General features: G+C 43.5%; 1 protein-coding gene across 10 annotated transcripts in view; it reads left to right on the top strand.

Moving 5' to 3' along the window:
• Positions 1-23990, top strand: part of Mroh8 (maestro heat like repeat family member 8) — a 74728-nt gene that overhangs the window by 9083 nt on the left and 41655 nt on the right. For all 10 annotated transcript variants that reach the window (XR_005091426.1, XM_037205388.1, XM_037205385.1 and 7 more), the window contains exons 2-8: positions 342-460; positions 2729-2874; positions 4372-4494; positions 7589-7668; positions 9805-9949; positions 11248-11343; positions 14185-14289. Coding sequence is in view for 9 of the 10 variants with exons in the window: in XM_037205388.1 (XP_037061283.1) it covers positions 342-460; positions 2729-2874; positions 4372-4494; positions 7589-7668; positions 9805-9949; positions 11248-11343; positions 14185-14289 (814 nt within the window). In the remaining variant the exon portion in view is untranslated. The remainder of the gene's footprint in view (positions 1-341; positions 461-2728; positions 2875-4371; positions 4495-7588; positions 7669-9804; positions 9950-11247; positions 11344-14184; positions 14290-23990) is intronic.

The following is a 23990-nucleotide window of genomic DNA, read 5'->3' as shown; positions in this document are numbered from 1 at the left end:
AAAGACATATCAAGCAAGGGTAAAGGAGATTGAGGCCTGTTGTAGAGGGTTCTTCCTACTGCAGTCTTCTTTCATTCATCCGTCTATCCATCACTCTCACAAGAGAGTGACATTATTTTGGGTGCCGGGGATGCATTGTGGACAAGATGTCTGATAGACATACAGCATATGAACAAATACTGTGAAAGAAAAGTATCTGGCTAGGGTGGGAAGAGGCTACACAATCTAAATTGATGATCAGGAAATGCTTTTCTGAGAAGGGGACCCATGGGCATTCAACAGAATGCTATGACAGAAGTACTTCTGAAAACTAATTCTTTGAATCCCTCTCTCACTCCTAGGGTCGGTGGTACAGGAGTAGTGATCCCTTATGCTTCTGACAGTGACTCTGGAAGTGTAGATCTACAGCTGAGCAATTTAGAAGACATTCAGAAAGATGTAACTAATGCTGAATTTACAGGTGAAAAAGGGAAAGGAGGTGTTTTTGGTTTTTTTTTTTTTTTAAGTGAGTGGGGAGAAGGATTTTGGCCGTTTTCTGTACAAAGAGTTGAACCCAAGATTTCATACATGCTAGGCAAATGCTCTACCACCAAGCTACACCCTAGACCTCTCTTTTAAAGTACAGCCAACAGCATGTGTTGTTCTTGCAGAGCACCCACTTCAAGTCCCAGCGTCCACATGGTAGTTTATACCATCTGCTACTCCAGTTCCAGAGATCCAGTGCCTTCTTCTGACCTCTGTAGGCGCTGCATGCACCTGGTGCACAGCTATCCATGCAGACAAAGCATGCACACACATAGAATAAAAATAGAGAAGTCCAGACAAAGAATAGTGGTTGAATAATTGCTGGGGGAGCAGCCCTCAGCTAGATTTTGATGGTTAATTTGGTTCATGATGTTAAAACCTTGAAACAAGATTGGCTTACTTAGCATTAGTCTAGACATACAGGAAGCTAAACTCAATCCTAGAGATGCTGCTGCAGACTGCAGCACACTGAGTGCCAGAGGGATTCGGAGAAAGGAAAGGCCAGTGTGGTGGGGTGGGGGGTGAGGGTGTCTTCATGTTGACGGTAGGATGTAGATTGGCCTGCAAACTAGTTATCCTCATGTACTCAGGAAACAGGAATTGAGTGCAGTAGGAGATGCTGAGTCGACAACAGTAACCGTCACCAACCGCCAGGGTCCCTGCCATCTATACTGGCACAGTGCAGAAGAGAGACCTTCCAAAATAGACAGTAACTAAAATAGTTGCGAGGTATAGTAAGCTCTGTGGAAGAGTTAAACAAGAGGCTGAGACAACAAGTAGGAGAGACGAGAACCTTACTTTAAATGGTGGTTGTCAGCAAACGGTTATGGAAAGCCTCAGAAAGACAACCTTGGGGAGAAATGGGGGGAAGAGTAACCTAGAGAGATGGAAATGGAGCTCGAATTCAAGAGCCAGGAAAGACCTACTGTGCCTGGGGAATCATATTCACTCATTCATGTGCTCAGCAATATCAGTGCCCTGCTGTGCCCAAACATGATCAAACTCCTGGAGATACAGCAGCAAACAGAACATGCACCAAGGACTTATAGACATATAGCTGGAATTAAGTATAATCCATGTGATGGGTGTGCGGGTCAGAGTATTTGATATCCCAAAGTTTATTACTGGCCAGGAGGCTTTTGGGAGCTGAGACCTGAAAAAGAGTAGGAATCGGCAAGGCAGAGAGAGGTAACTATGGGAAGGAAGGGGAAATGTAAGCAGAGTAAGCAACCTGTGCCAAGACCAGAGGCGAATGAGGATGTGGCTTTAATTAAATGTAGTTAGTAGATGACAAGAAGTGGAAGAGGTTCCCAGCTGTGGCACTCAGGAGCCCAAAGAGAATATAAAAGTAGGGCTGAAATCCTCAGAGGGTCCATTCAGTCTTTTCAATTGAGCTTTCTATCTTCTGACTCCTGACAGGAGGGCAACGCTTGGTGCACTCGAACCAGCTCTTTGATCTGTGTTTTTAAACTATTTATGGTTGAGTCTAGACCCCTAGGATTTTCAGTTATTTGTGAAATGCTGATTCTTTGTTCTATAAGGCCATCTATTTTATCATTAAACTTGTTCTCTGACAAGATCAGGTTCAGATAGCTTAGGACAAACTTCTGTACCTCCTCATCAGAGTATTAGAGAGAGAGTAGCTTCTCTTGATATTTGTGTAGTTTTTTTTTTTTTGGTACAGTTATTGGAAAAGTCTAGGATTTCAGCTCCAGCCTGACACATACCAGAAGCAGCCACAGCCCCTGCCCCTTTCAAGTTGAAAGTAAGCATTTAATATTAGTTTTCACTCATTTGCTACTCTGAATTAAGAAGGAAACATTTTTAGAAATTATCTTCCTGACAAAATCTGTGGGATGGTTGTTACCTAAAAACGTACTGGTCACAAAACTTCAACCATTTATCACATTCCGACTGTTGGAGAAGGTTCTAGGAGCACGATCAATAGTCAGCAGAGGCCCCCAGACTGGAGATTTTAAATGTTATCCTTTTCACCATTTGTTACCGCCCAGGCCTAAAGGGCCCTGTGGCTGGAAGGCTCTAAGAACACTGATTTCACCACTGAGAATAAAGGGAAAGTTGGAGGGAGGGGGTCCTGGTCAAACAGGCAGAAGAAGCTGTGCCCTCAGCCGGTGCTTTACAACACTGACCATCCTCACTCTACACCACAGAGCTGTCATCTGTATCTTTCTTTTGGTATTAGATTCGGACATCTCTGACATCCCTGAACTCACTCAGGAGTCCCTTCCAGATAACCTCAGACCCCTGAATCTCCAGGCACCCCTCAATGAGGCCAGTGTTGAGAGGCTGGTCCAGTCCATACAGGAGGTTTTACGTGGTGAGCTAAAGGTAGGCATGGCAGTCTTCATGAGCAATCCTATTTATTCCTTCTAATAAAAAATATTCTCAGCTGGATGGTGGTGACACACGCCTTTAATCCCAGCACTCGGGAGGCAGAGGCAGGCAGATCTTTGTGAGTTTGAGGCCAGCCTGGTCTATAGAGCGAGATCCAGGAAAGGCGCAAAGCTACACAGAGAACCCTGTCTCGAAAAACCCAAAAAAAAAAACAAAAAAAAACCAACAAAAAAAAAAACCTCAACATAACATTATTATATACCTGAATATTTTATTAATTATAAAATATATTTATCCTTGTAATTTTTATATTTATATATTATTTATATTTATAATAAATATTAAAGCCTTAATAAAAGTCAAAGGTTAATCTTCTGTCACCTCACTCTCTTCACATAACCACTGTTAGCATTTTCTGTCCCTGCAAATGAATATAATTACAGGAAAAACAGCCCACACATGTTTTAGGTGAGTGACTATAAATCTGTATGGTCCTGTGTACTGGGTATGTGGTGTTCCATTGTTGAAATGAACCAGTCATACATCCTGTGAGAGTGTAAGAAAACTCACCTGCTGTGAGGGGAGGGAAGGCACCTCTGAGGAAGTTACCTTTGAGCTCAGATCTGAGGGATAAAAGGAAAAAGGAAAAGTTAGAATTAGGGAAATGGAAGTAGTAAAAACAAACAAACCAAACCCAAAGCCAGCGTGCTTAAGGAACTCAAGCCTCACACATTTAAACCATGGTGATAAAGCGGGGGACAGAAATATAAGGTAGATAAAGGCATCACCAGGGCAGACAGTGCTTGACCTTGAAAACTGGAGTAAGATTACCTAGGATCTCTGTGTAGTCCTGGCTGTCCTGTAATTCCAGCTCTTGGGGCAAGGGGAGGCCATAAAATCAGTCCTTGCTCTCCAGTGAATGTGTATGAGTTTACACCATCTGTAGCCAGGGGAAAAACTGGAAGAAATGTTCCTGTAGACTGTATTCTGCTCTTTATGCTTTATTTCAAAGTTTCTATAGTAAGTAGATATTGCTTCTGTGGTCAGAAAAACAGACCGTCAATATGAGAAGATTTTATTCAAATCAGAACTTGCATTTTTAAAGGAAGCCTTAAGAACTTGAAATGGTGACTCTTTGATGGCATCCGAAGAACTAACTAGAAGTAGCAGAATCAGGGTCGCCTTTGGGAATCTTAGTCTGGCTCATGATGGAGGGTAGGTGGACTGTGGGGAAGCCTGAAGGTGGGGAGAGCCTGGAGCATCGAGTGCTGCACCGGAGGGCACGATGTGGTCCCAGCCACGGCAGTGGGTACGGCAGGCAGCTCGTTGGATTCTGTGCTCTGTGCACTCCTTGTAGTTAGAGACAGATCCTGGATTGAATAAGATGCCATGCGTTTAAAAACATTTCAAGGAACTTTGCAAAAGCATTGTACATTTATCAAATGAGATGATGTGTAATTGTATTTTTTATCTTTTTCCCCACAAATTCAGGGTGAACCTGAAAAGTTGAAGTTCCTAAGATCTTTGTCTTCTTTGAGCCAAACCTTAGCTTATGACGAAAGCACAGAGTCCTTTATCCACCGTCACATGGCAGAGATAGTGCATGTCCTAAGTGTAAGTACTGTGGGCTTGGCAGAGGTCGCTGTGGTGCCGAACTCCTGACTTGGCCCATGGAGTTTCACCCATGCTATCAGTTCAGTTCATTAGCAGTGTCTGTTCAACAAGGAAAACCACTCTGAGACACCTTTCAAATGTAATCACCTTGGAGATCATTTAAAAAAGAAGAGAGAGAGAGAGAGAGAGAGAGAGAGAGAGAGAGAGAGAGAGAGAGAGAGAGGAATTGCATTTAAGTTTTTTAGCAATTGGAATATTTAAGCAGTAGTTTGGGGCAAAGTGTCAAATGCTTGGGTTCAAGTGTCAGCTCTGCCTCTATAGCTGTGTGACTTCAGAAAGTATTTAACTTATGAATGCCTCAGTTTCTTCATTGATAAAATAAGAATAGCTATATTTACTTCACAGACTTATTGTAAACATTTAATTAAAAATAAATGTAAGTAGCCAGGTGTAGTGGTGCACACCTTTAATCCTTGCACTTGAGAGGCAGAGGTCGGTGGTCTCTGTGAGTTCAAGACCAGCCTGGTCTACAGAGCAAGTTCCAGGACAGCCAGGACTACACAGAGAAACCTTGTCTTGAAAAACAAAAAACAAAAGAAACAACCCCCCCCCAAAGTAAGTTATGTAACAGTCTCTGATATATTAGACACATTTGAGAAACATGATAGTGTTATTTTCACTATTGTATTTTTTTCCTTCCTCTTACTCCAGCTATATCCTGCCAAAGTTCATCCATTCATAAAATGTCTTATTAAATACTGCTGGTTCTAGTCATTGACACTGAGTCCACAAAGGCAAAGGAGACCTAATCCCTGCTCCTTGGCCTAGCAAGCTATAGTCAGTTGTGGGACTCTGACAAAAGTTTAAATGAGTATATGGGGGAATAGAGGGATGGATGGTCCATGTCAAAGGATCCAGGCAAACTGCAGAGGACTGATACATTTACTTACACATCTTACTTCCTGGTGCTGTCGTCTCCTGTCTGTGACAGGTTCCCTATATTTTCTCCAAACCTCTGAACTTCTGATTCTGACCTTGCTTATATAGTCCCAGAATATGAGCGATTCCCCTCAAGCCTCAGATCTGTAGGGCTTGTTAAGCTGATGGTTAACTTCTAAGAATGAAGGCCAACAGCTAAGAGTGTTGCCAGGAGACATTACAGGGTCCGCTAGCAACTTTAACCCTTTTCCTCTAAGAGTTTACAGTCACTCAGAAACGACCATGCTTTGAAAATGAAGTAGATTGAGAACTTTTCCAAATAATGCATCAAGAGAACAGATTGAGAGAATGCGGATTTATGAATCACTGCAGCTTTCTAGTTGGCTAGGGGTAGCCATAGGACCGATACAACATGAATTACTTTCCAAGTTGGGCTTGTACCAGGATTTACAGCAGTTGATTGCCATGCATCTCAACCAGCCAACCTGGAAAATCTACAAATGCAAATCTCAGACAGCACAAGCCCATTCTCTGCACGTGGATTGAGCCTGTGGTAACAGGCTCAAGTCTGCTGTCTATCAAGATATGGGCTGAGAAGGGCTCTGTTGACAAAAGTTAAGGGTAGCTAGTGTCCAGGAGAGAATTGCATGGGTCACTGAATCTACTTTATCACCACAGCCATGTGTGCAGGGGTTGGAAAAGCATCCTTCCAACACCAAGAGAACAGGTGCACAGCAGAAGAGGCAGTTCTGTGACAACTCACGAGGAGGAAATGGTTGGAGTTGTTGTTGCCGAGAAAGAACTTGAAGGCATCAGTTAACTTTCCTTGACCCACCTTACTGCATGGCTGTATGACTCAGGGTTTCCATTGCTGTGATGAAACACTATGACCAAGAGCAACGTGGGGAGGAAAGGGTTGATTTCATCTTGCACCTCCAGATAACTTGCAGCAACAGTTGTTGCTGGGGTAACCAGTGAGTACTCAGTTAAGAACCATTAGGTAAAGGATAGATAAACATGCCTCCTGGAGGCCATAACTGGGGGTCCACAGGGCTGGGGAGACAAGAATCTGGAGACCCAAGTTGCTATAGTTATGGGAATTGTTACAGATCAACCAGAATAGAGGAGCTTTATAAACTGGCTTGGCTCTGGCGGAGTTCCCCCATCACTCTGCAGGGTTTCCAGCACAGCTCTCCTGCCAATTGGAAAGTTGTTCCTTTTTCAGGACAAACCATCAGGATATTAGATATTTTTCTAGTTTCCTTTCTGTGGCTGTGGTAAATAACCTGATCAAAAGCAACTTGGGGAAGAAAGGGTTTGTTTGGCTTCAGTTCCAGGTTACAGTTCATCATAGAAGGGAGTCAGGGCAGGAACTCAAGCCGTCAGTCATATCACATCCTCAGTCAAAAAAAGAGAATGAGCCGGGTGGTGGCAGCGCACGCCTTTAATCCCAGCAGAGGCAGAGGCAAGCAGATCTCTGTGAGTTCAAGGCTAGCATGGTCTACAGAGTGAATTCCAGGACAGCCAGGGCTACACAGAAACCCTGTCTTGAAAAACCAAAAAACAGAAAGGATGGAAGGAAGGAGAAGAGAAGAGGAGAGAGAGAGAGAGAGAGAGAGAGAGAGAGAGAGAGAGAGAGAGAGAGAGAGAGAGAAGAAAGAATAGAGGATGGATGGATGCACCATGCTGCCTGATTGTTTGCTTTTCACTAGCCCTCTTGACTCTTACACAGCCCAGGACTCCCAGTTTGAGGACTAATACTGCCCATGGGGTTAATTAACAGTCCAGACAGTCCCTCACAGACAGGCTGAAACAATCCCTCCATTGAGATCCCTTCTCAGATGTTCTAGGCTGTGTTAAGTTGACAGGTAAAACCAACCAGCATGAGCCTGACCCTGGAGATCTTGGTTCAGTGAAGGAGATAGAATACCTAAACTAGAAATGATCACTGGTAATGACGACAGTGAACAATGGACACAATTATCAAGGGCTGTCAGGAATTATGAATTAGCTCACTACAACCCAGGACATAAGTAGTACTGTTGTACCATTTTACAGGCAAGGAAACTGAGGCACAGGGAGGCTCACTAGCATGAGTCAGCTTTGTGAGTTGGTATATTTTTGGATGGCTGGAATTCTTTTCCTCTCACTGCAGGTGCTGGTACAAGAGGAGCCTCTGTACTCTCTGTCCAGCCTGGTGCGCCAGGAGCTCTTTGTCACCATCACTGACCTCAGGTGATACCCACATGCACCTTACACATGCGTCCTGGTTTCTCATTCAGGGTCATACACTGCTAGAGCTGATTAAAACGCCCCATATTTAGGGCTGGTGAGATGGCTCAGTGAGTAAAGGCACTTGCCACCAAGGATGGTGACCTGATGTTGGTCCTTGGACCCACATAGTAGAAGGAGAGAGCCAGCTCCTACAAGTTGTTCTCTGACTTCCACACAGTACTGGAGCAAGTACCCCTCCCTGACTTCTCCAACACTAAATAAATACGTGCAATGTTTTAAATGCCCTATATATTCACTTTTGAAAACTACTTAAATGGATGTCTTCGGATTTCTATTGCTGTGAAGAGACACCATGACCGTGGCAACTCTTATAATGGAAAACATTATTGGGGGGGCTCCCTTACACTTCAGAGGTTCAGTCCATTATCATCATGATGGGTCGCAAGGCAGCACACTGGCAGACATGGTGCTGGAGATGGAGCTGAGAGTTCTACATCTTGATCCACAGGCAACAGGAAGTGAATTGAGACACTGGGTATCTTGACCATAGATACCGCAAAGCCTGCCCCCACAGTGACATACTTCCTCCAACAAGGTCACACCTACACCAATAAGGCCATACCTCCTAAAAGTGCCACTCCTTATGAGCTTATGGGAGCCAATTATATTCAAACTACCAAAATGGGGAAAAGCCAAATCCTTATTCTTTTGTGAGAACTTTAATATCATGTGTGATGGCTAATCTTGGTTGTTGTGGTGGTTTGAAAGAAAATGGCCCTTAAAGGGACTGGCACTATTAGGAGGTGTGGCATTGTTGAAGGAAGTGTGTTTCTGTGGGGGCGGGCTTTGAGGTCTCTTTTGCTCAAGCTCCCCTAAGTGTGACTTTCAGCTGACTTCCTGTTGTCTGCAAGATGTAGCACTTTCAGCTCCAGCACCACATCTGCCTGCACACTGCCATGCTACCCTTCACGATGATAATGGACTGAACTTCTGAAACTGTAAGCCACCTCAATTAAATGTTTCCTTTATAAGAGTTGCCGTGGTCATAGTGTCTCTTCACAGCAATACAAACCTTAACCAAGACAGTTGTCACCCTGACACATCTGGGAAGAAGGAACCTCAGTTCCATCAGGTTGGCCTACGGCTCTGTCTGTGAGGCGTTTTCTTAATTGCTAATTGATGTAGGAGGGCCCAGGCCACGGTAAGAGGTGCCATTGTTGGGTAGTTGAGAAAAGTAGCAGACTGTGACCAGGTGCAAGCCAGTAAGCAGCGTTCCTCCCTGATCTCTGCCTCAGTTCCTGACTGTAGTTTCCTGCCTTGAATCCCTTGATGATGGGCTATAACCTGTGAGCTGAAATAACCCCGAGTTATTCTTCCCCAAGTTGCTTTTGGTCAGTGTTTTGTCACAGCAGTTGCAAGCAAACTAGATGTCGTGAATGCTGCCATCCGCATCTCAGAGACCTTAGCAGAACCTCTTTGGAGTTTAGTTCTATCCAAAGCATATTCAATGGAAAGTGACTCTTATACAGCCTTCATGATAAAGTATTGTAAGGTCTAAGGAATTTGCAAGGGATACCTGATGTTTACATCTCTTGAAGACTTATACCTTGTTAACTATGCTGGTCACCATTTCTGAGATGACCTGCAGTTAAAGCCTTAACTCTCTCAGCTTGCATTCAGCAGAACACACTTAGGAAAACTGTGAATTACTGCCTGAGAGTGCTACAGGCTTGCCTCCATGGCTGAGCTGGAGAAGAGCCTAGAAGGATTCTGCACCAGGGACTGAGGTGCAGATACTCTTCCTCCAGCCTTTCGTGAGATCCCTCAGAACATATGTCTCCTCCAGGAAGCTGTCTAGTCCATCAGAGTGTTAACCAGCCAGTTTGCCCTTCCTCTTCAATATTTTTTTTTTCAAGACAGGATTTCTCTGTGTGGTTTTGGTCCCTGTCCTGGATCTCACTCTATGAGATTAGGCTGAGAGTCAGGCTGGCCTTGAACTCACAGAGATCGGCCTGGCTCTGCCTCCCGAGTGCTGGGATTAAAGGCGTGCACCGCTACTGCCGGCTCCTCTTTCATATTTTAGGAGCTGAGATATCAGTTTAGCATCAGATTCTTCCAGAACTGTCTCTCCCTTAGTTACCAAGATGTGCACCTGTTGTTTGGCTCTGAGGACCGGGAAGACTTGCTTAGTCTTATCACCAGAAGTATAATCTCCCTGCCTGCCGTAAATACCCATACCCAGCTGCCAAGCACAGTGCCAAAGCAGACCAGCCACCCAGAGGTAACTCACTTTTTGCCTTAAGATGCCCTCTCTCCCCCAGGTCAGCTGCTCTTCACCTTTGAGAGCAATTGATAGTTTGAAACCAACTAGAAGCCAGTGATGTCGAGACTGATGACCTTCATCACATACTGGCTTTTCCTCCCTTTCTTTCTCTCTGTGTGTGCTCCTTCCTTTTCCTGCTGCTCCTCCTTTCTTTCCTTTGGATTTAAAATAAAGCAGAAGCTGGGCATGGTGGCTCTTGTGAGAAAGATGCAGATAGATCTCTGTGAGTTCAAGGCCAGCCTTGCTGGTCTACATAGCAAGTGCCAGGCCAGCTGGGGCTACAAAGTAAGACCTTGTCTCAAACAAAACAACAACAAAATAATAATAATAATAATAATAATAATAATAATAATAATAATAATAAATTAAATGACAGTATTAACTCATATACTTTGCAGACTTTCCGTTTCCTTTTATTTTCGAGACAGGATCTCTCTATATAGACAGGCTGGTCTTGAACTCACAATCCTCCTGAGTGTTGTGATTATAGGTTTGGTGTTCTACCACAACCACACCCAATTTTTACTTTTTTAAAACTTAGAATTTAATTTTTTATTTTAAAAATTTTTATGCATCTACTATTATGTGTGGAACATCTCCCGATCCTCCTACTCTCCTTTTCCACACTCCTACCTCTTCCCATTTACTGACATTCTTTGAAGGGCCACCATGTGTTAAACACTATGACAGAAAGTAGAGATGAGTAGCATGCAGCCTCACCCTGACAGCCTGCCTTTTAATGTCAAGACAGACCACTGAGAAGTAAGTATGTCTGCTGGGGAAGAGCTCAAATGCTAGAGAAGAGTCAAAGCAGTAGAGGAGGAGGAGGAAGTGCTGGGCTTCGGGGCGCAGGGCCTTTCTATGTAAGTAGTCTTGTTGGCGGAAGGAAAGCGGAAGAGAGGAGCTCCAGGCCGAGGAAAGCGCCAGTTTCCTCTGTGGCTGCTGAGCAGGCTGGTAAGGGAGTTATGGAAGGTGACAGATGGCTCCCCTGTTTCAGAACACTAGTCACAAGTCAGCTTTGAAAGTATTTTGATGACCTCTGTGTAGTTCCCCAGATGTAGTCTATTACCCCAATCCCAGGAACTTTAAGATGCTCATTTGAAATGTTTTGTTTCTGTTTGCCTCATACTGCCTACAGGTGCTTTTACTCTGGGTCAGGCTTGTATAAAGCCTCCAAGTGCTGACCAGCATCAGATGAGTGTGGTGCTTGGGGAACTTGGCAGGGAGGGAGCCTTGCTGATTCTGCACCTTTTTAGTGTCTCTACAGACAGACGTTCCAGGCCTTCTCTGTGATGCTGCAGAGTCTAGTGGTAAAAGACCCACATTTGGAAAACTTTGACAGCATTTTTAAGGTAATGAAATGTCAGGTGTGATGGTTTGAAAGAAAATGGCCCCCAAAAGGAGTGATACTACTAGGAGGTGTGGCCTTGTTTGAGTATTTGTGGTCTTGTTGGGGGAAGTGTGTCACTGGAGGCAGGGCTTTGAGGTCTCATATGTGCTCAAGTCATAGCCAGTGTCTCAGACCACTCCTGTTGCCTGCAAGACGTAGAACTCTCAGCTCCTTCTCCAGTACCATGTCCACCCGCACACTGCCATGTCCTACCATGATGATAATGAACTAAACCTCTGAAACTGTAAGCCAGCCTGTTGTTGGTTGTTTTCTTTTACTCTTGGCTCTTTGGGGTCCTGCCACCCAGCTCCTAAATAAATCACACATGGAGTCTTATTATTTCTTATGAATGACCGGCCTTAGCTTGGCTTGTTTCTTGCCAGCTTTTCTTAAATTATCTTATCTACCTTTTGCCCCTGGGATTTTAACTTTCTCTATTTCTGTATATCTTTTCTTTCCTTTTTATTCCATTTCTGAGTGTGTAGCTGGGTGGCTGGCTCCTTTTCTCATTCCTTGATCTTTTCTTCCCAGATTTCTTCTTCTATTTGTTCTCTCTGCCTGCCAGCCCCACCTGTCCTTTCTCCTGCCTTGCTATTGGCCATTTAGCTCTTTCTTAGACCAATCAGGTGTTTAGACAGTCAAAATAACACAGCTTCACAGAGTTAAATAAGTGCAACATAAAGAATGCAACACATCTCACTTCACATGTTCTTTGCACCATTTAACAAGTATTCCACAACATAAACAAATGTAACACATCTTAAAAAAATATTCTACAACATCACTCAATTAAATGTTTTCTTTTATAAGAGTTGCTGTGGTCATGGTGTCTCTTCACAGCAATAGAAACCCTAAGACACCAAGGGACAAAGGTAGTTTCTATGCACTGATAAACGTGGAAGAAAAATTATGGAAGAGTTAAGTTATATAAGGTAACACTGTAGCTGAAACTACTGTCCTTTTTAAATTTTATTCGTGTGTATGTGTGTGTGCACATATATACTTGTGCCATGGCACATGTGGAGATCAGAGGACAACTTGCAGGGGTCAGTTCTCTCTTTCTACCACCCTGGTTCCATAGCGTGGATTAATATGCTCAGGCTTAGCAGCAAATACCTTTAGTCACTGAGCCATCTCCGCATTAGCAAAGTTATCAGTTTTGAAGCAGAGGCTTGGATTTTTATTCTGACTGCCATTCATTGGTCACAGTCCTCTGCCACAGAGTTTGATTTCCTCACTGTCCACAAGGATAACAATTACTCTGAAGATTGAATAAATAGCCTTTAATAAGTGGCTTAAATCATTATTACAATTTTCTTTACTGTTCCTTTGTAGCATAGAAGGGTTTGGTGAATGACCCAGAACCAGAGTCAATCTCCTAAGTTAGAAAATTGGCAGCTTCCTGCCTTGTAGGACTCATGGAAAATGACCGCATGCTTCCACCTGTTTCCAGTCCAGCATATACTGTCCATCAGTAGGGATCTCGTCGTCATATTCATTCACTGAGATTCAAATATTTTGCTCTTGCTTTCTTTTAAGGTGCAACCACCCCAGGAAGAGAGGATCTTTTAAGTGGTTAGTAACTTTGTGCACCTGAGCACAGATGGCATTCATTGTTGCCATACCTGACATTGACACCATTTCTTATTCCTATTCTATTTATATATCAACATGACAGTCTGGGTTCTTCCCTTGTCTGGCTGTACTTTGCACTTTCCTGTCCTGGCAACTAATTCAGCCATTTCTTCTGTGGAAAGTTGCTTCTTTTGAGCTACAGCTTTTCGTCTTCAGCCTTCCCTGTCTGCTCTGGTAGATGTTCTTTCTCCATCTTTAGTTCTTTTTTTTTTTTTTTTAAAGATTTCTTTATTTTTATTTTATGTGCATTGGGGTTTTGCTGCACATCTGTGAAGGTGCCCCTAGAATTGGAGCTGCCATGTGGGTGCTGGGAATTGAACCCAGGTCCTCTGGAAAATTAGTCAGTGCTCTTAACTGCTGAGCCATCTCTGCAGCCCGCACCCCCATCTTTAGTTCTTTAAGAGCATATTATTAACTATTTCTTTCCAATGCAGATTTGAAAGGACTGAAAATAGCTAAGAGAATAGACTAAAGTATTGCAATGAAGGAATATAAATCTAGAAATCAAGCTTTGAAGGAGCCAGGGTTTTGTGTCTTGCTTGTCAACCCATCACTTCCAACGTAAACTGCTTTATCATTAAGCATAGTTTCTTGAACTACCAGCCCCCAAATCATGACACAGAGACTTTATTAATTATGAATACTTGGCCTTAGCTTAGGCTTGTTTCTAGCTACCTTTTTTTTTTAACTTAACCCATTTCTATTAATATATGTGTTTCCTCAAGGCTCATTTACCTCATCTATATATTGTCAATTTTGCCTTCCTTCTTCCTCTGCCCCTGGCTGGCTGGCCCCTGGCTGGCTGGCTTCCCTTTTCTCTCTCCCTGACAGCTCCGCCTATCCCTCCTCTGCCTAGCCATTGGCCATTCAACTTTTTATTAGACCAATCAGGTGCTTTAGGGCAGGCAAGATAAAACAGCAACACATCTTTACATAGTTAAACAAATGCAACACATAATTGTATAATTATACAAATATTCTGCAACATAAACAAATTCAACACATCTTTAAATAGTTGGACAAATATTCTATTTCACAACATATTAGGAGTGGTTTTTAGATACTGAAGTAATGTAGAGTTTCTCACTTCACATGTTCTTTCTAATATAGTACAAGTTTTACTCCATATATTCCTGGCAGACTATTTGATCTTCCTTATCTTTTATAGCAAATGGACCCCTGGTTACAGTCAAACAAAGACCATGAGCGAGAACGAGCTACAGCCATCATGGCCCAAGTCCTCAAGTGTTTATCCTGTTATCTCCACCTGAAGGTGAGTAACCTTGGTGGCTGAGGAAGAAGCATGCAAGCCATCCTTCATTGTATTCTCCTTCTGTAGCTCAACATGTATTCCACTGGTGCTGATACAGTTTCCCAGCACTCAGCATTATTTTTATGTCTGTCCCAATCCTAAAATGTACTCAGTTTGAGGCCACATACTATTTGTTAATCTTTGTATCACTGTTATTAAACATGACAGTTAAAACACAATGCAGTAAATGTTTCTGAATAGATGAATAAATAAATATAATCTGAAAATATGTAAAGGGCCCACACCAACCTGAGCTCTGTGTAGTTTGTCTTTAAAGAAATAAAGTCAAGTCAGGTGTGGTGGTGCATGCATTTAGTCCCAGTGCATGCATTTAGTCCCAATAGTTGGGAGGCAGAAGCAGATGGATCTCTGGGAGTTTGAGGCCAGTCTGGTCTACATATCAAGTTCTAAGACAGTCAGGGATACATCTAAAAAGATCTTGTCAAAAAAGGAACAAAGTAAAGCAAGAAAAGAAATGAAATGAAGTCCAGCGGGTCAGTTCAGACTAATCAATGCAAATATCTCATAGGCTCTCTAAGAGAATTGTACTATTGTTGCCTTGTGGAGGCAGGAGAGGGAATCTAAAAGACAGAGGGACCAGAGAGAGACCTGTACCTAGTGTTTCCACCTTCTTGTCACCATCAGAGAAAGAATTCAGAGACAAAGTAAGGAACTGGGAGGAAGTTTTATCATCGATTGAGTAAAAGTATGTACCGAAGGATGAATGGAGATGTTCCCAGAGTCAGTCATACCCACTAGTGTTTGGGACTGCATTTTTCATGGGTAAACATAATGATTGATAAGATTTTACATGGGCTAGGTCAGAGAGGAATTCCTAAAATAAGGTCTGTTTCTCTTTTCTGTGCTTACATGGAGTTTTCTGATGTGTCTCAGCGATAGGAAAGGCCCAAATACTAATATGCAACACTAATAATATGGAAGTCATTAGAATGAAGCAAAAGACCATCCATCAGTCTTGGCTGGCCATGTTAGCCCCAGCTGCTTGTGGTCTTGGCTTGACTGTTGGAGCGGTCACATGATATCCTGCTGCAATACTACTCTGCAGGTGCCTCACACTGTGCTACCACCACCATGGTATGGTTAAGGGGAGGTTTGTATTGTAGATATGAGCGAGAGAACAGCCAGAGTTATCCGGAAGAGTCCAGAGCAGAGAGAGAAAGACGTAGACATGGCCAGCAGACTGGGCCTGGCCAGGGCTATCTGCAAGAGAGGAAAGAATAGCAGGGGTAAGGAACAGAGAAAACAGTGAGAAAAATCAGGAGTGGAGCATAGAGAAGCGGCAAGAATAGCAGGGTGATAAGGAGAATGAGGAGCTGAGGGGAGGGCTTGCTCCTTGGGGCTTGTTCAACCTGCTTTGGAATAGAACCCATGACTACCAGGACCACCAGCCTAGGGGTGGCTCCCACCCACATTGGGCTGAGTCACTACGAAAATGCCCTACAGCTGGATTTTTTAAAAAATAATTTTATTTTGTATACATTAGTGTTTTGCCTGCATGTATGTCTGTGTGAGGTGTTGGATCCTGGAGTTGCAGACAGTTGTGAGCTGCTTTGTGAGTGACTGGAAATTGAACCTGGGTCCTCTGTAAAAGCAATCAGTGCTCTTAACCACTGAGCCATCTCTCCAGCCCCTACAGCCAGATCATATGGAGGTATTATATCAATTGATATTCTCTCCTTTCAGATAATTCTAGCTTGTGTCAAGTTGACATAAAACTAGCCAGCATAAGCTAGAACTTTGAAATGTGTCCAACCGGTACTTGTGATACTGAAGGAGCCTGGAGGCCAGCATGAGCTTTGATATGCTGATAAGCACCACAGGAAGCCATATGTCCCTTCTGCCAGAGGAAAGGGAAATGACTCTTTTTGGTAAAGGGTGTCAGGTTCCAAAGAAACAAATGGCTACCTTGGTGCCTGTTAGCACACCAAAGTGTCTGCTTGGCCTCCAGGTTCACTCAGTACCTGTGGTTCCTCTCAGCACTTCTCACCTACACCCTACCCTAAACCTCTCCAGCCCCAGGGCCTTCACCCCCTTTCCCAAGCTTCTCCTTCCTGTGTAACCTGTCATTTTGGCCATCCATTCTCTTGGTCCCCTTCCCTCACACCTCTTCCTCTCCCCCACCCCCCACACTAATGGGCCGGTTTCATGGACTCTTCCAGATGCTTCTGGCTGTTTTCTCCTTCCTATCCGCAATAAAATTCTCCTCAACTACCTTGGAGCAGTCATGTCCTCATTTCATTCAGAGGGGAACCGGCTTCATGAGTCCCTGAGGAATGGTGACTTTTATCTAACTGCCACAAGTCCTCCTGTAGTCCAGGTTGAGCCTGTTTCTGGACATTTGGACTGCCTTTTGGAGTCTGGGGAATTGGGGTTTCCCCAGAAACGGACACAGTTTGCTTCCTTTCCCCTGGCCTGTTTATTCTTACCACGGATCCTATTTCCAAATCCTCGTATTTCTCTTTCAGTCTTCCACTTGTTAGTTGTTGTCAGTCCTCTGCCGTAGCTTCTAAAAATAATCCCCCCAAACTGATCACCTCTCCTGGGTCTGTTCCTTTTTCCTTCTGTAAATCAGTGTCTTTCTCCGAGCAGGTCTTGTCCTCTGGGCCTTCCCCACTCTCCATCGTTTCTGGTCGGGTGTAAATGTGCATCTACTCCCTCAGTAGAAGCCCAGTGTCAGAACACAGTGAACCAAGCCAGCTTGCTTACAGAGCAACCCTGTCCAAACAGCTGCCACCAAGTGTCTCACCCCAGCATGAACGGTGACTCCCACAGCTGCTCAATGCAGTCCCCCCTTCCGCTCTCCAGTAACTCCTGTAGCAAGTAACTTCTGGTCATCACTGGCTGCTTGATGATTCTCACAGCAACAGTATGGCATTCCTCTTATTCTTCAACCTCTGTTCACTGTGGATTAAAGAAATGTTTTAAACGATCACTCCATCCCCCTCCTACCCCTCCCCCACTGTGTGCGTGCATGCCTGCATGCGTGCGCGTGTGCGTGTGCGTGTGCGTGGCCCTGGGATCTTCTTTAGCATTTTCTTTCCTAGAGAGAATTCTGAGTATGGGGTGCTTAGCCTGGTACCATTGGGTCTGTGAACATCTGGAATTTGTATGCAGAAGTTGGGTTGTGGCTCTACTGGGTTTTTCTTTCTTTTTTTTTTTAACTTTAGAATTCTTACGTCAATTTATAATTTATTTTAAACTACTTTATTTTTTTAATTGCAAAAAAACCCCACATACCTAAATTAACCAAACCCAAAGACTATGTAATACAACTCTTTGTGTGGAAGGTCTATTATCAATCTTAGAGCAAAAAGCCCTGCTCTGGGAGTCCCTGTAGATTAGTATTCTATACCTACCCCTTATGCCAACCAAAGGAAAGAGTGAAATTCAACGGAGACGTAATCAGTGCAGCCATTGCTGAAAAGAACAGATTCAGTGACCCCCAAATAGGTCCTTAAGGGGTAACAGGAGCTTTAAAATTCTATAGAAAGAGGAATCTGAAGGAGGGGTGAGTACACAGAGCAGGTGACCTGCTCAGGCCACTGCTGGGCTGTGGCTCTGCAGGGGGTTCTGGAGGAACCACAGTCACTCCTGCTCCAGGATAACTGCTGCCCAGGAGGGGGAGGAGGAGGGGGAGGAGGAGGAGGGGGGGGGAGAGGAGGAGGAGGGGGGGGAGGAGGAGGAGGAGGGGGAGGAGGAGGGGGAGGGGGAGGAGGGGGAGGGGGGGAGGGGGAGGGGGGGAGGGGGAGGGGGAGGGGGGAGGGGGAGGGGGAGGAGGGGGAGGGGAGGGGGAGGAGGGGGAGGGGGAGGAGGGGAGGGGGAGGGGGAGGGGGGAGGGGGAGGAGGAGGAGGGGGAGGGGGAGGAGGGGGAGGAGGAGGGGGAGCGGCCACCGGTCCCGCAGAGCTCACTGTGGCTGGTGTTAGTTTTAGTGCCTTGTCATAAAGATGTTTATCACTCAGTCATGATCCCTGAGGCCAAGGTCCTTGCAGAAGAGTGACTGGGGAAAAGGCAAAGAAGCAAAACCAGAGCCAGAGAGGAACCCAGTGGAATTAGGCTATGACTCACATCCTTCTTCAGGCCCATAGCTTTTCTTACATTGGAGTATAATTTATAGTCAATAAAGGCCAGCCAACCCTAGTGTGCGGTCCAGTGACTTGTCCACATATGTATTCTCTGGGAGCCTAACATTTTTGATACTATTTTGCTTATATGTTATGTTTCCCGGTTTGGTGTTTTTGTGGGATTTCTGTGTAAGCAAATGTGTATGTCTCTGTGTTTATATGTTTTTCTTGGACTGCTTTTTCCTGTTTGTTTGTTTTGCCTGTTCTAGTTTGTCTGGGTTTTTGTTTGTTTGTTTTTGTTTGTCTATTTGTTTTCTAATAGAGAGAAAGAGAGAGTCTGTATGGATTTTAGTGGGTGGAAAAGTGAGGACGTTCTGGAAGGCATTGGGGGAGGGGAAAACATGATCAAAATATATTGCATGGAAAAAAACCTTCAATTAAAGAAGAAAAAAATCAAAAGAATTTAAAGAAAAAAGGTAAGAAAAAATGTTAAGGATGTAATCAGGTACCAATCTAGTCTCTAGTATGTTTTATAGCGTTTGGTTATCTGAGACCCATCTCATTCTGTTACCTAGGCTAGCCTCAAACTCAGCCTGCCTCTGGCCCCAGGGTGCTGGGATTAAAGGCACAAGTCACTATGCTGGGCTATGGCTTTTATGTCTTAATAAATTCTGAGGGGCTAAAATATGAGTATAAATATACTTAATACAGAAATAAGTATTTTTTTTAATTAGAGGAAAGGGACAGCATTAGCTTGCTGCAGTTCAGACAGAGGCCCCATCAACAGTTCATCCTCCAGGGTCTTCTTGGCCGAGTGCTGCTGAGAGCTCCCACTCAGCTCCTCCAGCTGGGGCTATAGATGCCTTCTTCAAAAAGACTTAGTACCTCGTGTGTGTGTGTGTCTGTGTCTGTCTCTGTCTCTGTGTGTGTGTCTCTGTGTGTGTGTGTGTGTGTGTCTGTGTGTGTGTGTGTGTGTGTGTGTGTCTGTCTGTCTGTCTGTCTCTGTGTGTGTCTGTGTCTGTGTGTCTGTGTCTGTGTGTGTGTCTGTGTGTGTGTGTCTGTGTGTGTGTCTGTGTCTGTTTGTGTGTCTGTGTCTGTGTGTCTCTGTGTGTGTCTGTGTCTCTGTGTCTGTGTCTGTGTGTGTGTCTGTGTGTGTCTCTGTGTCTCTGTGTCTGTAGCAGCACATGTATACATGTGTGTGCATGTGGCCTGTCAGACTCCGAGGACCTGGCTTGTTTCGCAGGTGCTGGAATCTAAACTCTGGTCCTGTGACTGCAGCAGCACTCTCACCCCCGAGCCGCCTTCCCAGCCCCCAGCCCCCTCTCAGCGCTCAAGCCACCTCTTCTTTCCTAGCTTTAGTTGTCATTTTCTTCTGCCTTAGCCTGGACTTGGGCTCCGTTGCTTCAGCCCCCTCCTCCTCCTCTTTAACCCAGAGACTTCTTTTGCTGTTAGAATTCAGGATCTTAGCTAGGCAGTGGTGGCGCACGCCTTTAATCCCAGCACTCGGGAGGCAGAGCCAGGCAGATCTCTGTGAGTTCGAGGCCAGCCTGGACTACCAAGTGAGTCCCAGGAAAGGCGCAAAGCTACACAGAGAAACCCTGTCTCGAAAAACCAAAAAAAGAAAAAGAAAAAGAAAAAAAAAAAAGAATTCAGGATCTTGTATGTACTGGCTCCTACCTATCTCTACCGACCTTTACAGCCTCACTAGTTTCTTGTGGATTTCTAACCACCTAAAGCTACTTCAGCTACTTGTAATGCTCAGCCCTAATTCTCCATGTAGCCAATCACTCGAGTGCTCAGTTCATATGTCTCCACATTTTAAAAAAGGGCCTTTGCCAGCCAAACATAGTGCATACACTTTTAATTCAGCACTTGAGAGGTAAAAGCAGGAGAATCAGAGAAGTTCAGTAGCATCCTCAGCTACAAAGTGGATTGAATGAGGTTCTGTCTTGAAAAAAACAAAACAAAACAAAAAAAGCCGGGCAGTGGTGGCACACACCTTTAATCCCAGCACTCGGGAGGCAGAGGCAGGTGGATCTCTGTGAGTTCAAGGATTCTTGTGCTCTCTGGCCATCTGGTGTAGCTGACTCAAAATAAGGTGAAGAGAGCTAACAGAAGACACTAAATGTAAAGCTATGGCCTCCACGTGTGCTTACGTGGGTGCATGTACCTGAACATACGCAGATCATTCTATGAGGAGGAAGGAGGAAGAGAGAGAGGGAGAGGGAGGAGAGAGGAGAAAAAATAATCTGGTTCAGCTTTATGGAATGTTAACAAGTTTCCCCAAACCAGGCCGTCATGTGTTGATGGTTATAGCATTTCTGTGTTGAGTTTGTGAGGAGCTATAGAAACAGCTTCTCTCTGTTGCTTCCAGTGTTCTGGATAGCAGCAGTAATATTACACATGTGCACACTGTGCTTGAACATGACTTCAACGTGAGGTGTTCTGGGACTGCCTTAGTGGTCATTTGAAACAGAAGGTGGTAGTATTTTGCATGATCACCAAGTGGTTGCTGATCTTTTTTTTCTCCCTAATTTGAAACGTTTTCTTATTTTCTCCACTATATTAAGTTGCATTTTTTTCCTGTTTTTTGTTAGATACCTTCCATTTTTTTAACAAGCAGGATATATATTAGTCTGTGTATATGTATGTATGTGTATATATAGATATAAAATACCATTGGTGGTTTTTTTTTTTTTTTTTTTTTTTTTTTTTTTTTTTGGTTTTTTCGAGACAGGGTTTCTCTGTGTAGCTTTGCGCCTTTCCTGGGACTCACTTGGTAGTCCAGGCTGGCCTCGAACTCACAGAGATCCACCTGGCTCTGCCTCCCAAGTGCTGGGATTAAAGGCGTGCGCCACCACCGCCCGGCCCATTGGTGGTTTTTTGAGACAGGATTTTGTAGTTGGCATTTTCTTTTCTTTCTTTCTTTCTTTCTTCCTTTCTTTCTTTCTTTCTTTCTTTCTTTCTTTCTTTCTTTCTTTCTTTCTTTCTTCCTTTCTTTCTTTCTTTCTTTCTTTCTTTTTTTTTTTTTTTTTAGACAGGTTTCTCTGTGTAGTTTTGGTGCCTGTCCTGGAACTCACTCTGTAGACCAGGCTGGCCTCGAACTCACAGAGATCCGCCTGGCTCTGCCTCCTGAGTGCTGGGTTTAAAGGTGTGCACCACCACCACCAAGCTGTAGTTGATATTTTCTTTGGGCCGCCAACAAGTTCCCAAATAAAGACACAGAGACGTATTGTTGATTATGAATGCTCAGCTTTAGCTTAGGCTTGTCCCACTACCTCTTAAAACTTAGTTTATCCTGTTTCTCTTCATCTGTGTTTTGCCTCAGGACTTTTTACCTTTCTTTCACACTGAATGTCCACTTCCTTGCTTCCTCTGTGTCTGGCTGACTGGGCACCAGTGTCTCGCTAGCATCTCTTTCTTTTTCTTCCCTCACTCCTCCCAGAAGTCCCGCTTATACCTCCTGCCTAGCTATTGTTCGTTCAGCTTTTTATTAAAGCAGTCACAATGACATATCTTTACACAATGTAATCACATATCTCACAACATTCTCCCTTTTTATTTCAATGAAAAGGGAAGAGTTTTAACTCTAACATAGTAAAACTATATACAATAAGAACAATCATTAAGTAAGATTTGCATTTACAATATTCAGTTCATTTGTATTTGGCAAATTCAGAGAAAATACTCCATTATCTATCCTATCTTGGTGAGTCCAAAGTTTTGTACTTAATTTACTTTACCAGCCTAAAAATAGCTTTTTAGACCTTAAAACATTTTCATAGATAAACAATTTAAGCTTTATGTCTTTTAACCTTATACACCTTATACCTCTTTCATGAGTTTCATTTTGAATTTAGTAACAAGGAAAATGGTAACTGCTGTGGAATGTCTTTCTATATACTGTGAATATATGTTGCTCTGATTGGTTGATAAATAAAGCTACATTGGCCTATGGCAAGGCAGCTTAGATGCAGATGGGAAATCTAGGCAGATATACAGTGTGAAGAAAGCGGAGGAGAGAGATGCCAGCCACCACCAGGAGAAACAAGATGTGAAAGTACTGGTAAGCCATGGCCACATGGCAACTTATATATGAATAGAAAGGCGTTAATTTAAGATGTAAGAGCTAGCTAGCAAGAAGTCTGCTATAGGCCATGCAATTGGTAATTAAGATTAAGCCTCAGAGTGATTATTTTGTAAGTGGCCACAGATTGCGGGGCAGGCAGGACTGGAGAAAACTTCTGGCTACCTTTGGCACCCAACGTGGGGCTCAAGTTTCCACCTAAAACCTGAGAAAACTTAATAAGAGATTCTAAAACGGAGACCAAAACAGCTTCTTACTTCACATCTCATATGGGGTGGTACAGAGATGCTACACCATTTGGGCTTGAGCACAGCATGGCAGATTCCTGCCTTGGTACACAGATCTGTCTCCTAGCTGTGAAGCATGCTGCATGATGGATTTAGCCTTTACTTATGCAGACAAAAAGGGTTTATGGTCCAGCTACATGGTGGCAGCATGGACCCCAGAGTTGGTGGGGTAAGTGTGACTCTCCTGGGTACTCCCACCATGTTGAAAAGCTGAGATGGGCGGAGTCAGCAGCCAAGGCTGCTGCTTTTCATCCTAGCCACACAGTTTTAACAGTTTAAAATCTCTCCTGGTCAGTAAAGGATTATAGATTCTCAATAAGATAGATTCAGATGAGATAAAACTCTAAACTGTTTACAGTGTGTATAAAAATGTACATAGCCTTGGAGAAAGAGTAAAGGGAGTATAGACAGTTATATAAAGAAATAGATAATTTTAAAAAATAAAGTCTTTAAAGAGACAATAAAAGTAATATAAAAATAAGCCACATAAAGATGGAAATCACACAGAGAGTCTGGATTATATTGTCTTTGGGATTTTTAACTACAGACATTTTTTTACAAATGTTTTTAACAAAGATATTTGATTGAAAAGGCTGCTGAGTTAAACATTTTATATATATATATAATTTTTTTTAAGGTATCTTGACTTCAAAATTTGGATCTAAGGATATGTTGTTTCGGGAGGGATGCTTTGCTTTTGTTTCCACAGGAAGCAAGAGGCTGTGGATTTGTTCCAGATTAAGATATATCAGGTTTGGCCAGTTGTAGCTCATGCCAGTAGGATTTGCTGAAGGAGGCTTGAGGCCAGCCTGGGCTAAAAAACAAAATGATACATCAGATTTGATCAGCCAAGACCTCCTGAAAGATCTCTGATGACACCATGGCCCAGATGACCCAACATCCAAAATCAGATTCAAAACAACTGGCTGAGATGATCCTGCCTTCACAGACTACAGCCAAGTTTTAATTATAATTCTTAATTTTCTCAGGATTCCCATAAGATTACCAGCACCCCCAACCAGTAGAATGTAGTATGAGAAGCTACACCCATATTCCCAAAATATTATTTATAAATGTTTATTTTTATTTAAAGGGGTTGATTATAAATGCAATCTCTTTCTAAAGAAAAAAAGGAGATAGTACAGATATGATAAAATAAAAGGATATATTATTAAATCTACTTTTAAAGAACAACAACTTGTTTA

Source organism: Peromyscus leucopus, chromosome 4 (assembly GCF_004664715.2).
Source record: "Peromyscus leucopus breed LL Stock chromosome 4, UCI_PerLeu_2.1, whole genome shotgun sequence".
In the NCBI taxonomy this organism is placed as follows: domain Eukaryota; kingdom Metazoa; phylum Chordata; class Mammalia; order Rodentia; family Cricetidae; genus Peromyscus; species Peromyscus leucopus.
This window is presented reverse-complemented; position numbering and strand designations above follow the sequence as displayed.